At 53.7% G+C, this 15010-nt stretch overlaps 1 protein-coding gene across 1 annotated transcript; it reads left to right on the top strand.

Moving 5' to 3' along the window:
* Positions 1–323: 323 nt before the first annotated feature.
* DMKN (dermokine) lies at positions 324–14928 on the top strand. Its single transcript, XM_044911438.1, has 21 exons — positions 324–909; positions 1190–1390; positions 1506–1562; positions 1841–1891; positions 2051–2140; positions 2748–2804; positions 3399–3464; positions 3687–3737; positions 5284–5331; positions 5983–6036; positions 7168–7215; positions 7418–7465; positions 9924–9980; positions 10279–10326; positions 11976–12023; positions 12143–12184; positions 12754–12822; positions 13854–13877; positions 14032–14075; positions 14460–14496; positions 14604–14928. The coding sequence occupies exons 1-20, from the start codon at positions 532–534 to the stop codon at positions 14473–14475; spliced, it is 1497 nt and encodes a 498-aa protein (XP_044767373.1). The 5' UTR covers positions 324–531; the 3' UTR covers positions 14476–14496; positions 14604–14928.
* The last annotated feature ends 82 nt before the right edge of the window (positions 14929–15010 follow it).

Below are 15010 nucleotides of genomic sequence, written 5' to 3' on the forward strand. Positions count from 1 at the left end.
TGCCTCCTGGTTGGGTCCCGCCTGTGGTTCCTTTCTCCTGAGACCCTCCACCCCACCCCATCACCTCTACGAGACACCAACCATCTCCTCAGATGTCCCCATCCCCACCCTGCACCCCAAATTCCTGGGGTTGGGAAATTGGAACACTTTCGCACCTGCCTTATCCCATTTCGTCCTCCCTCCCTGATCCTTGGGCTCCCTCTCTGTTTCAACACAGACTCTCAGACTCACAATTACAGCTCATTACCCTATCGGTGGCTGGCCCTGAGTCACGAGGGAGGGACTCTGGGCTACCCAGCCCTGTCACCTTCTCCCAGGCCACGGTATAAGGAGTAGCAGCAGGGAGGAGACTCTGGGAAGGCAGGGGAGCCTGGGAAAGGAGAGAAAAGGCTGCGGACTTAGAGGGACGGGAGAGTAAGTCAGGAGGAAGAGCACAGAGGAGGGCACACACAGACACACGGAGGGGGAGGAAGGGCAAAGAGAAGAAAACTCGGGTGGGAAGAAGACGGGAGGAAGAGGAGCAAGGCAGAGATGAAGTCACAGGGCTCCCTGGCCTGCCTCCTGCTGGCCCTGTGCTTGGGCAGTGGGGAGGCTGGCCCACTGCTGAGAGGAGGGGAGAGCGCTGGAGCAGGTGCTGGGGAGGCCGTGGGACATGGGGTGCGAGACGCCATTGGACAGGGGGTGGGAGACGCCATTAGCCATGGAGTCGAAGAGGCTGTTGGCCAAGGGGCTGGACAGGCAGCTGGCTCCACAACCAGGGAGGTCATGGGCCACGACATGGGGGAAGCAGCCCGTGCCCTTGGAAACACTGCGGGTGAGGCTGGCAGACCGGTTGAGAACATCATTCGACATGGAGGAGATGCTGTCCACAGCTCCTGGCAGGGGATGCCAGGCAGCAGCAGTGCTTGGGTGAGTAGCTGGCAGCTGCGTGTGGAAATGGGACACTGTGGGCAGTTGGGTTGAGAATCTTGGGAATCAGTTGGAAGGATGACTGGGTCTCTTATTTGTGGCTATCTGGGGTGGTTTCCCTCCATGTGATGATGCATCCTTCTACCACACTGGGGTCTCCTTCTACCTGCCTCTGCCTATGTCCTGCTGTGCCACGCCGCACCCCCGCCCCCATCAGAGAGGGGGTAAGGCACACACACTCAGTGCAGGTGTGTTGCCCTTGCAGGGAACCAATGGCCAGCCTCCATCTGGAGGCCATGGCATCTTTGGCTCCCAGGGTGGCTCTGGAGGCCACAGCCAGGGCAATCCTGGAGGGCCAGGGACTCCCTGGGGCCAGGGATACCCCCGAGATTCAGATGGAAGCTTTGGAGCCCACTCTCAGGGAGGCCCCTGGGGCCAAGAAAGCAATAGAGGGTCTTTCAGCTCGGCCACCAACGCTCGGGTACAGTAACCACCCCAGCCCTGAGGCTTGCAACCTCCTGCCCTTCAAGTCCACGCTCTCCACGCCTCCCTCATCTTTTTGTCCGTACCCACACTCAGCCTCCTCCTCTCTGCAGGGGACTGTGGTCCAACCCGGTTACGGCTCCGTGAGAGGCAGCAACTCACACACAGAGGTAAGGGGAAGAGTCGGGAAGAAGAGGGTGTCCGGGTGCATGTGACAGAAAGTAGGAGAGATGAAGAGGAAAGAAAGAAGGATGGGGGGGTTGAGGTACAAGGCAGACTGGACAGGGAAGAGATGGGCCAGATGATGAGGCCAGGAAGAGGGGAGGGAAGGGGGACGGGCATGTGGGGAAAGAAGGCCAAGCCACAGGAAGCAGGAGAGCCTGGCCTGTGGTGATGGCTTTGACCCAAGCCTGGGAACTCACCCGTCCCTGGAAACTTTCCTCCACAGTGCACCAACCCCCCGCCATCCGGCTCAGGTGGAAGCTCCAGCAGCTCGGGGGTAAGGGGACAGGCAATCAGAGGCGTTTTGCGCGGGGAATAGACAGAATGTCGGCTCCCTCCAACTGCGCACGGGAAATATGCTGGAGCCAGAGAGGGAGGCGAGGGAGGGAAGCCAACACTCCTGATGTTCTCACTCTGGTCTCTTCCTGCCCCTTAGGGAGGCAGCGGCGGAGGTGGTGGCAGCGGCGGTGATGCCAGCAAAGGTGGCAGTGGTGGTGGCGGCAGCAGCAGTTACGGGTCCAGCTGGGTGAGTTCTGCTCCTCTGCTCGCCATCCTGGGGCTCCTCAGCTCCTGCCCCCCACCTGCCCGGCCCCGCCAGGCAGGGCTCCCGACACAGCCGGGGACGCCTCGGCACAGGTGCCTGGCCTGCGACGGCCCGCTCGACTCCCTTCCGCTCCACTGCACGCGGTGGGGACGCTCTGCCTCCTGTCTAACTGACTCCCGCGGCCGCAGGGCAGATGTGACTAGAGAGGGGGCTGGCAGAGGGGAGAAGACAGCTGGACACAGGAAGCCGGGCACCGGCTTGGGAGGCTCCCAAGAGAACGGGGGCAGGTGTGTCGCACACGCAGAGACAAGGACACGTACAGAGCTGTGGTGTAGGTGACGCCGATAAATACAGGGCACATGAGGCCCCTCTAGAAGGGCTGAGGGGGCCGGGAGGGGACCACGGCCTGGCAGCCACAGAGGGTGGCTCTCCCACAGAGGGGGCCCCACAAAGTGGGAGCACAGTTGGCTTCCTTGGGTATCTGGGAAAGGTCTGAGGCAAGAAGAGGGAAGTAACGAGAACAAGCCAGGTCACGTAAGCTGCTTTAATTTACTGCTCCTCATGCTACCTGCTTTCCCTCCCAATCTAGGACCGTCCCTTAGAAAATTCTAGGAATTTTGATCAAAGCGACTACTCAAGCTCCCAGGTAAGGACTCTCGGGGTCCCTTCTTCCTCTTTCTAGGTCCCAGGAGAGGGAGGGGTGAGGAGAGGCAGGGGGCGGACCGAATGAGCCCCTAGGTGCCAGGGTCAAGGCTCTAAGATGTTAGGCTCCAGAGGCTTTTTCACTTCAGGCATGTGATGGGGGGAGAGGACAGCAGCTCAGAATCCCCAAACTGTCCCACATTTCCAAATACACTTGGCCACACCTGTCCCTTGTGCTCCGAATAACTTCCTCAGTGGCCAGCTGGCTCAAGATGGGAAGAGATGGAGGTTGGACAGAAGGGAGTAAACAAATCATAACACCCTGGCAACTATCTGGTTCCCGCTGAGTCCCTTTAAGACGCTGTGTGGAGGGGCGCCTGGGTGGCTCAGTCTGTTAAGCGGCTGCCTTCGGCTCAGGTCATGATCCTGGGGTCCTGGGATTGAGCCCCACGTCCGACTCCCTGCTCAGCAGAGAGCCTGCTTCTCCCTCTCCCTCTGCCTGCCTCTCTGCCTACTTGTGCTATCTATCAAATAAATAAATAAAATCTTTAATAATAATAAAAAAAGTTGCTGTGTGGACTCTTGCTTCCCCTCGTAGGGACACAATACCGGCTCTTCCTCGGGTAGCAGTGGCGGCGGAAGTGGCGGCGGAAATAAACCCGGGGTGAGTGTCTGCTGAGCATACACTTTCACAGATCGGCCTCCTTTCCCTGAAGGGGAGGGGAAATAAGGGGTGCTAAGGCCCCTCGGATGATGGGGGAGCTGGGAGAGCACCGGCCAGAGCTGAGAATGGGCTGAGGTGGGGCGGCTGCGGGCTAGCAGTGTGGGGGCTGGGATTGGTGTCTCGGTGGCAACAGAGGGAAAGCTGTCTCTGTCTCTCTCACAGTGTGACAGCCCAGGGAATGAAGTCCGCATATCCGGAGGATCTGGGGGTCAGGTGAGAGCCAAACTTGGGACTGTGCCCACTCCTGCTTGGCACCACTCCTAAGGCTAACCTCCATCCCAGCCCCTTCCGTGGGGAAGAAACCAAACACATACTCCTACAAATATTAACAATCTCCAAAGTAATAATTGCAAATCCTTATGTGATGTGCCTCACTTTATACCGTGGATGGGGCTGTGAAAAACTACATAGAAACCAGTCCTTTTTAGAAACAATCACTTCAAACGACCTACACCCACCCGGCCAGTGAACAGAATACCGTGACCTCTTTGATAGCATTTGGAAACTGGGTTTGGAATGGGTACACTTCCCTCCTAGTCATTCTGGAAATCTGGGCTTCCTGTCAGCACCTGCAGCACTGACAAGAGGAAGTGTTATGCTAAGGTCCCCATGATTCACCTAGAGGTCTTGTGAAAATGCAGGTTCTGAGTCAGCAGGCCTGGGGTGGGGCTGAGATTTTGGTTTCTACCAGGTTCTGGGCAAGGCCGATGTCCGCTGGTGTGCACGCAGCCGATGGGGAGAAGGCTCTCTGAATATTAGGCTCCTTGGATATTAAGGATACTAACCTCTATGGGTAGACAGGTGTTAGGAAAGCTCCCAGCTTGTAACTCTTTTTTAGTGTTTTGTGTATCAAAGTCTTAAATATATAGTCAAATATACCAGTCTCTTCTTCTACGGTTTCTGTTCTTGAAAAGAAAAAGGCCTCTATTTTCTTCTAGAACTACTAATACATCTATACTTTCATTTTTTCTATTTAACTCTTTAATATATCTGGGCTTTACTTTGCTGTATACAATCTAGTCCCATTCCTCAGTTCAGCTAGACTTGCCCCACACTTTGGATCAGAGCTATGTGCTCTCTAATGAAGGGAAAACCAGATAAAAACAGGAGGGAGGGACCAGCAAAGTATAACTAAGTGCCCCCTGCACCCCCCTAGATATTTAACTGGTGTTCCCAGCCACATGCATTGAATTATTTACACCACTGATGTACAACGTCACTTGTAAATACCTTCATATTTTGGGAAAGCTTCTGGGAGTTCTATTTGATTAAACTGACTCATCTGTTCTGTGATGCTGCTTTCTTTATGGTACATTAATATTTGCCAGTACAAGTCCTCCTTTGTTGCCTGTCTTTTCCAGTGTTTTCTCACCTATTCTTTTTTTTTTTTTTTAAAGATTTTATTTATTTATTTGACAGAGAGAGAGAGATTGCGAGAGCAGGAACACAAGCAGGGGAAGTGGGAGAGGGAGAAGCAGGCTTCCCGCCGAGCAGGGAGCCCGATGCGGGACTCGATCCCAGGACCCTGGGATCATGACCTGAGCTGAAGGCAGACGCTTAACGACTGAGCCACCCAGGCGCCCTCTCACCTATTCTTAAACATTTATTCTTCCAGATGAATTCCAAGATTATTTTGACCAGTTCCAAAAAAGAATTCCATGAGGATTTTTAGAGGAACTGTATTAATCAGTACATAAAGGTGCAGGGACGGACCTAAGATCTAAAACAATGATCTCTGTTGCACTGTCTCATCCCTCAGGGCTTTGGAGGAGGACAGGGAGGCTCTGGTGGCTACGCTGACATCAGGGTAAGGAGATGACCGGCCTTGAGAGTAGAGACTGGTGGCGGGAGATGGGATGGAGGTCAACTTTGCAGTAGCAATGCTAACAGTGCAGATAGTCCTGCACCGCAGGCTGGTCTTGATCTTACCTCGGGGAATTCATCTCAGTCCCAGGAAAGTGGGACTCAAGAGGCGCCTCCCTCTAACTTAGGAGGAGAGGAACCAGATGACTTCTGTGCCACCTAGGCTCCTGCTGACTCTCCAGCCAGTGTCCCCTTTCTGACCAATGCAACACATCCGCCCAGACTGTGTCCCGCAGTCTGAATCAGTTTAGTCCAACAGTCTGCTGGCTTCTGCCTCAAAACCAGGGGACAATTCAGATACTTTTGTGGCAAAGGCCCTTCCTGTTGGATTTTGGGAAGTTTGCAGAAGTGAATATAAAGAGATGGTTATGTTGCCAATAAGTGTTGTAAGTGAGCAATAACCCAATCCACAGGAAGTTGAAACAAGATTTGCCAGGGAGAAGAGCCTCTCTTGGGGCTCTGGGAAATCTTCTGCTGTGTTTGTGCCTCAGTCCCCTGATTCAGGAGTCCCTGGCCCACATCCTACTATCCTACTCTCTCATCCTGCATGTTCCCTGCTTCCTCAGTGACTCTTCTCCATTTTCTCTCTCCGCAGGAAATAAGCAAAGAGGGCAGTCGCCTGGTTGGGGGCCCCCAAGACAATTATCAGGTAAGCCGGGATGGCTTTAGGAGAAGGGGTGGTGGAGTGTGGGGACAGAACGCTAAGGGATGGGGAAAAGAAACAGAAACATCAGTATCTTCTTGCAAGCTGCTCTCTGTGGTGAGTGACCACCAGGAGACCAGACAGGGGTCTGGAATCCCTGTCTCCTTGGTTCATCCATTCTCTCCCTTCTTCAAACTGTGATCATCACTGTGTATTATCACTGTGAGGGGAAACATAGCCATAAGTAACAGGAGAATGGTCAAGGGGCTATTTTTGGAAACCATACTTAAGAAGTGTTGAGAAGTGGAAAGCAGTGACCTCTGAGTTAGAAGATGGGGGTTCAGAGGACAGCTGTCTCACCTGTCATCTGTGCATCTTCAGGCAGGGCAGTTGACCTCTCTGAGTCTGGGCCTCCTCTTGGGTAAAATGGGAACGGCAAAACCTACCTTGCTCAACCCCACAGTTACTGCAGAGCTTTCTGCATCATAACCAGAGCAAGGTGGTTCAGGATCCGGACACTGGAGTCTGACAAGGAGATAGATCATGAGGCACGCTGCTGGACAGCTCTGAGTTTGCTTCCCTCATCCGTCAAGTGGAGATGTCTCCACACAGGAAATGTGGCCGGATAAGGCACTGTGCTAGGCGGATGGTGGGGCTGATTACACATTAGCTCCCAGCAGTGTTTTGGGGACAGGCTCTGGGGGAGGCAGAACAGGAATATGATTCAAGGGACTGGGCAGGGTTATTTTAGGAATAAGTGGCAAATCATTCCAAGAAGGTGGGGTTTCCTAGCTGCTATGTGAAAAAGGAGAGGAGGTGGCTTTACACAGAGTACACAGAGCTTGAGCAAAGGCAGAGATGGTGGGCCAGGAGCCAGGCTGATAGGTGGTATGCATGACAGGAGGCACAGGGCTTGAACAGTAGTCCCTCCTTCCTACCCAGAGGCAAGGGTCCAGTAAGAGGTGACGCTCTCAGTGGGATCAATACCTTGGTGAGTGGAGGCATTGCCCCACCTTTGGCTGGGACCATGGTGTCAAGCAATTCCTGCCTCCCCTCCTGACCCCCAGAGCTTCTGCCCTTGCCTTTTGCTCATAGGGTGGGTTCCTACTCTCATCCCCTTTCTTTTTGGTTCCTTAGAACTCTCAGACGTCTCCTGGGCTCTTCAACTTTGACACTTTCTGGAAGGTGAGTTCATGCAAGATCTCTCTGCTCACTCTTTGGAAAAGCAAAGCTCTGTCCCTCTGCCCTTTAGGCTGAAGTCCTCTTTCCAGAAGGACCGAACATCAGATGGCCCTTGACCTCTTGCCTGGAGGCCCTGAGCCAACATTACATTATGTCACAACTCAATTTGCCATTTTCCATCTTTTTTTTTTTTTAATCTCTGCAGAATTTTAAATCCAAGCTGGGTTTCATTAACTGGGATGCCATAAACAAGGTAAGGGCTGGAAGGCCGTACCATTCGATCTCTGTGGGAGAGGGAAACAGAAGAAAGCTAACTGCTAACCCCCCGAGTCGGGAGCTGGGGAAAACGATGATGGCACTGGAAGGGTGTTTTGTCCAGTGCTTAAAAAAAGGACAAAAACAAAGAGGAAGGAGGCAGAGCTGAGAAGAGGGGGTGGTTTGGAAACAGCTGGGAGTCCAGGATGAGGAAGGAATGGGCCTCTTTCATGTCTCAGTGTGCAGACTGAGCAGGCGTGAACCTCAGTTTCTCCAACGAGACCTGGAAGATTAAGGGGAGAGTGAGGAGGCCTAGTCCTCAGGAAACCAGAGAGGTAGCAGAGGCAGGGTAGGGGGCGGACTGAACAGTCAGGAGGAGCTAAAGGCCCCCAGGAGGACTGACGCTGAGAGAGAAGGGAAAGGAAGCAATTATGTGCCCAGTGCCTGCCGCATGCCAGGCATTCTGGACCCTGGGTGTGCATAAGTTTAGGAGGCACTTGGGGCCCAGAACCCCTCTCTCCTTCCCCCCCTGCCCACCACTCCCATGTTCAGGGGAACCTGGCCAGGCTGATTTGACACCTGAATAGCAGACGCGCCTCCAGAGCAAAGGCAGACCAACAGCACGAACAAACACCAAAGGCAGAAGTTGCAACTGATGGCCCACTGATGTGCTTTGTTTGATCCATTGTTTTTTTTTTTTTTTTAAATTTTAAAGACACTATGAATTAGTTGCCAAAGTTTAAAAACTGAGAGGTTTATAAAACACTCGGAATTCTGGGTTCTCTTGAAAAATGAGGCAATGGGGGGCCCTCTTTCCTCGAGCTCCTCTGACAGACAAGAGCTGACTAGAGGCTGCTTCTCTCCAGGTGCCACAGGCTGCTGCCTGGCACAGTCACCCCAGCAGCTGGGCTTCGGACCCTTACCGTAAAAGAAGGAAGACAAGGCTCCCTGCCCTCTAAAACTTGTGGGGGAGACAAGGTGGTGGTAGACAGGGAGGTGAAGAGAAAGCTCTACCCTCAGGCAAGGCCAAGTCTGCAACTCGGGGAAGAAGGTGGGAGAGTGAAAGATGTGGGAGGCAGGTTCCCAGGCGCAGCGCGGTGCAGGTTTGGATGAACTAAAGGAGCCAAATGGACTGTTTCTGCTTTATTAATTTTTTTTAAAGATTATATTTATTTATTTGTCAGAGAAAGAGAGCACACAAGCAGGGGGAGTGTCAGGCAGAGGGAGAGCAGGCTTCCCGCTGAGCAGGGAGCCCATGTGGGGCTTGATCCTGGGACCCTGAGATCATGACCCGAGCGGAAGGCAGATGTTTAACTGACTGAGGCACCCAGGTGCCCCGACTGTTTCTGTTTTAGAGAGAATGGTCTCTGGTAGGCGGGAGGCTCTTTACCATGGACCTGGGGTAGACGAGGCCCCAGAGCACGAGGAACTTAGGGTCAGAGGCACAGACTGATACTTCCTGGGGGCCAGGAAGGCAGTGAACATTCTTGCACATCTGGGTGGGGGGGGCAGTAAAGGGAGCGCTCACAGTTAGGCAGGATCCATTTGGGGCAGCTCCCCCAGGAGCAGATCTAGGAAGAGGGGCCTGCCAGAGATGGGCAGAGAGGAGAACAGAAGGCCCATCGCCTTCACAGGGAGGGAGCTGAGCACTGGGGCCAGAGTGAGCAGGGACAACAGGGAGACTATACGTAACAGTTCTTGGCAAGTATGAGGTGTTTCATCCCAAACTGGAATATCTGGATTTGGCTGGATGACAGCCATGGGCAAAAAGATGCCTGCGGATTTCAGGAGCAGAGGCCTAATCCACCCCTGACTTGGCCAATTAGGCCCTGAATTCTTATTCCTTGAGCTCCCTCTTAGAACTTACTTCTTTGCCCAGGACCAGAGGAGCTTTCGCACCCCATGACCTCCAGACAAGGTGCTACCAGATGGATGGGAACCCCCCACCCCTTCTTAAAACCCCACTACCCCACCACTAATCTCAACCCTTACCCTTGAAATAAACCGTAGCTGCCTCACACTCCTGGTCTCTGCTCCTTTCTTACGTCTCCATTGTTGTTCCAGGGGGTTTGGAAGGGTCAACCGCAGCCCCATAGCTTCGGCAAATGGGCTGGGGGTGGAAGGGCAGGTAAGAAGGCGGGAAGCTCTGGGGGCAGGTCCCGGTCCTCAAGGTTTGGCTGCAGTGAGGTTCTGCCAGAGGCTGGAGAAGCAGGGAGAGTGAAGAGTGTGGTGTGTGTGGGGGTGAGGGGAGCTGGTTAGCGGCTCCAGAGATCTAATCTCTCTCCCTCTGCTTCCAAAAGCAGTTTTCTGGTGTCCCTAAAAGACACCCAGCTTCCCCTCAAACCTTAGGCACAATTACATTCTGAAGGCTGAGCGATGGTGGTATCAGGAATAGGGGTGTAGGTGAGCAAGGGGCCGTGCTTCCTGCTCACCTGCACCCAACCTTTCCTCTACAGGGCCAAGTCCCACGCCCCAGCACACGCGCCCTGCTCTACTTCAGCCGACTCTGGGAGGTAGGAGAACTCTCACTTTTCAGAGGACTGGGGATCTGGTCATCTGTCCCTCTCCCCACCTCCTCAAGCTCCAGCCCACCTGTCACAAAATTCGCCATCTTTTCATTTTTGAGATGGGTAATCTCACCCGAATACCATCAGAAGTGCTAACACCCTCAACCTCCGGTATGCTTATCTTCATCTAACCCCAAACCACACCTAGGCACCAAAACCCGTTCTTGCACAGGAGCTTGAAACTTTCCAACAAGCTGCCACACTCCCTGCTCTGAGGCCCACTCCTGTCTTCTCCTCCCTCTAGGATTTCAAACACAACACCCCTTTCCTGAACTGGAAAGCCATTATTGAGGTAAGGGTGGCAGAACCTCTCGTTTTGGGATCAGGAAGCCCAAATCTGGGGACATGGGATCTGGGCTCTTGGCAATGGCTTGCATTCAGTCCCTGTTGCTTACCTTCCCTGCTGAGGGAGGCCACCTCCCTCCCTTCCCACTCTCCTCCCTTTCTGCAACACTAAGTGGGGGTGGGGTAGGAGAGAGAAGCCGGTGAGTCACTAGAGAAGGAGTAGGGTGGGCAGTCCTCCCTGGGATAAAAGCTGAAGCCAAGGGCTGGGGCCTCCACAGGCACAGGAACATGAAGCCAGCCACTGTCTCTGCTCTGCTGCTGGTCCTGCTGGGCGTGGCCTGGCTCAGGGGGATCCTCAGCTGGGTGGGTACTGCAGGGTGAACAGGCAGGGGACACAAGGTGGGGAAGAGAGGAGCCTGGAGCTGGGGTCAACTCTCAGAACTGGGAAAGGGGTGTTAGGGAGGAAAGCTGAAAGGAAACAGGAAGCACGAGGGGAGCAGGTCAGGCCATGGTTAAGCGTGAGCAGGTGCAGAAGGTCTGAATATCTGGGTTCTGGGAAGGAGGGGTCCTGCAGAAGGCCACATCTTAATTCTTCATGGCCAGTGGCCTTTGGGCACTGACGCAAAGGTTGCCCACTCACTCATCTGTGTGGACCAGGCACATGAGGCTGGACAGGTGGGGCCACGCAAAGGGGGAGGTCAGGGCCCTCCAGGTACGTGTTGTCATGCACTCATGAATGATCAGTGTGGCCATGTCGTCTGATGGAAATCTGATTTTTAACTGTTCACAACTAATTTAATTTAAAAATGCAGGCCAAGCAAAAAATGCCCGGAAGCCTGTGGTCAAGCAGTTTGTGACCTCAGTGTTAGGGCTAAGAGTGGGGCTAAAATTCAATGGGAGTTAAGTCACAGTTAGGAGGAACATCCTAACCCTGTGTGTATGTGTGTGTGTGGGGGTGGGAATGGGGGTTCCAAGTGGAGAAGTGGTGGTTGCAGAAGCTAAACTCTCCTGCTGCTGAGAATTTTCCACTTGCCCTGACTGGGGGTGGGGGTGCGGGGGATGGCCCATGCACTGGCGCTGTGTCTCACGTGGCTTGATGGGCTTTCTTGCATTTCTCCCCTTTCTCTCCCTCCTTCAGCCCAGTGCCAATCTAATCACCTCACTTTGCCTCTGTTTGCTGACGATAACAGCCCATCCTTCCGGGAACCCTATGGGAACAGTGTTTGTGAACAGGAATTATAGGGCTAAGGAGGGAGCAAGGTTTGGTGTCAGCAGAAGGTGGGTTGGGGCTGAGGTGCCGTGTCTGCCCCAAGGGAGCCGTGTGGGCACTGCTCACTTGCCATTCCTGCTCAGTCCCAGGCCGGCCTGCCGAAGCTCCAGATGCACGGATGCGGGTGGGGGTGCCTCGCTCCCCTACACTGAGTGTAGAAATCTGTCCTGTATCTATCGGGGTCATCAGTGTCCTCTAGGCTCACTGCCTTCTCTGGAGGCACTGCTGATCCTGGACCATGGAGAGGGGTGTGGTGGGGTGCATGGGTGCTGGTGCTCCCACAAGAGGGCAGAGCCTAGGCAGCAGGCTGCTGGAGCCCCGTGAGTCTGGCAGGACCCAAAGGACTTTGGACAAGGACACCCTCATGGCGGCTCTCTCCCTTCCAGGGTGCTGATGCGTCCTTGCTCCAGAAGAGGTCGGGCAGTGCCGGTCAGGTGAGTCGCTCTGCCCTCAGACTGCCTTTGATGGCCCCAGGTCCCTCTCGGTCTGGTTCTCAGGGCTGGCCAATCTGAAATTCGCTTTCCTCCACACCCCCATTCTGTTGTTTTCTCAGTCTGGCTCAGGATGGCAAGAGGTGGCCGTGGTGACTTCTAAGGTAAGACATCTGCCACCTGACCACCTGATTTAAACCTCACTCATGGGGCGCCTGGGTGGCTCAGTCGGTTAAGCGTCTGCCTTCGGCTCAGGTCATGATCCCGGGGTCCTGGGATCGAGCCCCGCATCCGGCTCCCTGCTCAGTGGGAAGCCTGCTTCTCCCTCTCCCTCTGCCTGCCACTCTGCCTACTTGTGCTCTATCTCTCTCTCTGTCAAATAATAAATAAAATCTTAAAAAAAAAACACAAAAAACCTCACTCATTTCCTTGGTCTCCTGCCTTCATCTCCCGAGTAACACTTGAGGAGCTGGGAGAGGTACCAGGGAAGGAGAAGGAAGGGCCATTTGGACTAGGACTATAAGTGAGGTGAGACTGTGGGCTCTGGCTGGCTGAAGGAAGATTGTATAGAAAAAAATGCATGACACAAGGAGGGAAAGCGGGGGCTTAGAGACAGGTCTGGCCCAGGCCAGGAGCCAGGGTATTTATTCCACAGCAAAATGCCCTCATCCTTTCTCTTCTACCAACACTCCCCCCCCCCCCGCCCCCTCCCCACCCTGGCTTTTTTCCACAGAACACCTATAACCAGCAGGCATACCCTACTCCCTCTGGTGGGCAGTACTCAGCCAAGATCCCCTCTAAGGTAAGACTCCAACTGCCCTGTTTCCCCACTGGGGTCTCTGCATGGGGGGTGAGGGAGGGAGGCTTTCACAGCCAGGCTTAGCTGAGGCCGAATCCTGTTCATTTTGAAAGTCATGTCTCGCCCCTGTGTAGGGAGACTCGGGCTCCCTGAGAGCCATCTGGAAGTGGAGGGTGGGAGGTTCAATGTTCTCCACACCCACCCACTCAGAAAAGGTTACAAGGGGGCAGCAGCTATGTCACATGCCCTGGAGAAAACTGGGAACCAACATCCTCTCAAAGAGTGATATACAGCTCTAAAAAAAACTCACATGACACACAGCCAAACTAGCAGCCTTCCCATGTAGTAGTGTCTGCTCTCTCCACCTCTTTAACTGCTGACTTTCATGGGGGGTGGGGGGAGGGAGGGCGAGAGGGGGGCACACTAACACTTAGGGGAGGCTTGCCCAGAAACTTGTGGTTGGTGGGAAAATTAATGCTTCGTTCCACAAAGGAAATAACAGAAAAAACAAAACAAAACAAAACAACCCTGAGACTTTGGTTTCATTCAGTTGCAAAGAAAGCAATCTTATAAATTCAGTAAATGAACATGCTAAATACTAATTTTGCTGGTGAAGAAAAAACAGGTGCTATTTCCCTCCATCTCTCAGAACAAGGAAGCCCCTGGCCTCAGGGACAGGACTTCTGCTGAGAGATCAGGAGTCACCTCCTGACTGGAAGCAGGTAAAGAAGCAGCTAACACTGCCCGTGGGTATCCACTCGCCAGTGATTTGTGGCCAATTTCTATCCATCCACCTAGCAGGCAGAAGGACACCTATCTACCTATCTACCTTCTGTTCACTCTGCTTGGCCAGTGTGTGCTCATCTTGGGTAAATGTACTTAGGATGATAAATCTGCTTTGAAAGAAAGTCCATTCAGTCCATAGTCAGACCCAAGGACTTCCGAGATAATCTGGGTCTGAGCCTGCCCCTGGGCCCCAAAGACATGGCAGAGGTCACTGTAGCCCCACATCACCTCCTCTGATCTCTTTCCAGGGGGGAGCCACGCCTTCTTCCTCGGTGAGTAGTGGGGCAGAGAAAATCTGGCTCCTGAGAGAAGGGGTCTGGGGCCAGAGGGTATGCAGGGCCAGGGCCATGGCCATGGCCACTCAGACGTTCTCCCTGAGGCCAGGGCCATGGCCATGGCCACTCAGACGTTCTCCCTGTCCTGCAGGCTTCCCAGGTGCGCCCTGGCCTGCTGCAGTGGGTGAAGTTCTGGTAGGTGAGTGTCAGAGTGAGCAGTGCAAGCCTGCATCCAGGAGCTGAGGCACAGCCACTCCAGGGGCAGGGCTGGGATCTTGGCATTTGCTTTGCTTTGGGTGGATGTTCTAAAGGCATCGAGAAGGAGACCCCAGCGTGGGGCATGGAGAAAGACTCATCAGGAAATGACCAAGGACACTCGGAAAGCACCCTCTGAGCGCTGAGTGTAGGCCTGCCAGAGGCAGAGCCATGCAGGGACAGCCATAAGGGGAGGTGGAGGAGAGGGACAGGACAGAAGGGTCTGGGGTAACTGCAGAGAAAGGCTCAAAGGCAGGAGGAAGTGAGTCGCCAGTGGGGAAGGGGCAAAAGATAAACTTGGCAGAACCACAAAATCTGTTTCAGGGAGAAGCAGGAGTAAAGGAACGCGCAGGTGAAACAGGTAGGACACCAAAAAACTGGGAGCGTAGAGGCTGGATGAAAGGATACCCAGTTTCAACACATTCAGGAGCAGCCACATTCTACTGTTTGCTCTTTCTTTTCTTCTAGAAAATTATTTCCAATCATAACTGAGGTCCTGAACAACATCAGCCATCAAGGAGCACAACTGTGCCCCACCCCCAACTCTCTCCCTGTGTCAGGCTTGGTCTGGGTGCTGACACCTGCTTTTTCCCGGTTGAACCTGGTCTGTCTGTCCCTCGTTTCTTCCAACTGAACTGTGGGGTCTCCTTGTCCAGAAACCTCATCGGATAAACCTGCCACTTTCTTCACCTACTCTGTTTTGTGACCTGAAGTCACTGTGACAATTCTTCAGGAGAAGCTTCCTACTTTGGGATTTCTTTGTGGAAATAAAACATGAATCTTATTTCCTTAAGATTTCTCACGCCGTGTTCTTTCATGTTATCCTGATGGCCCGGATCAGGGAGAATGGAAGTGATCTAGGGGCAGATAATGTG

This window comes from Neomonachus schauinslandi, chromosome 16 (assembly GCF_002201575.2).
Source record: "Neomonachus schauinslandi chromosome 16, ASM220157v2, whole genome shotgun sequence".
Lineage (NCBI taxonomy): Eukaryota > Metazoa > Chordata > Mammalia > Carnivora > Phocidae > Neomonachus > Neomonachus schauinslandi.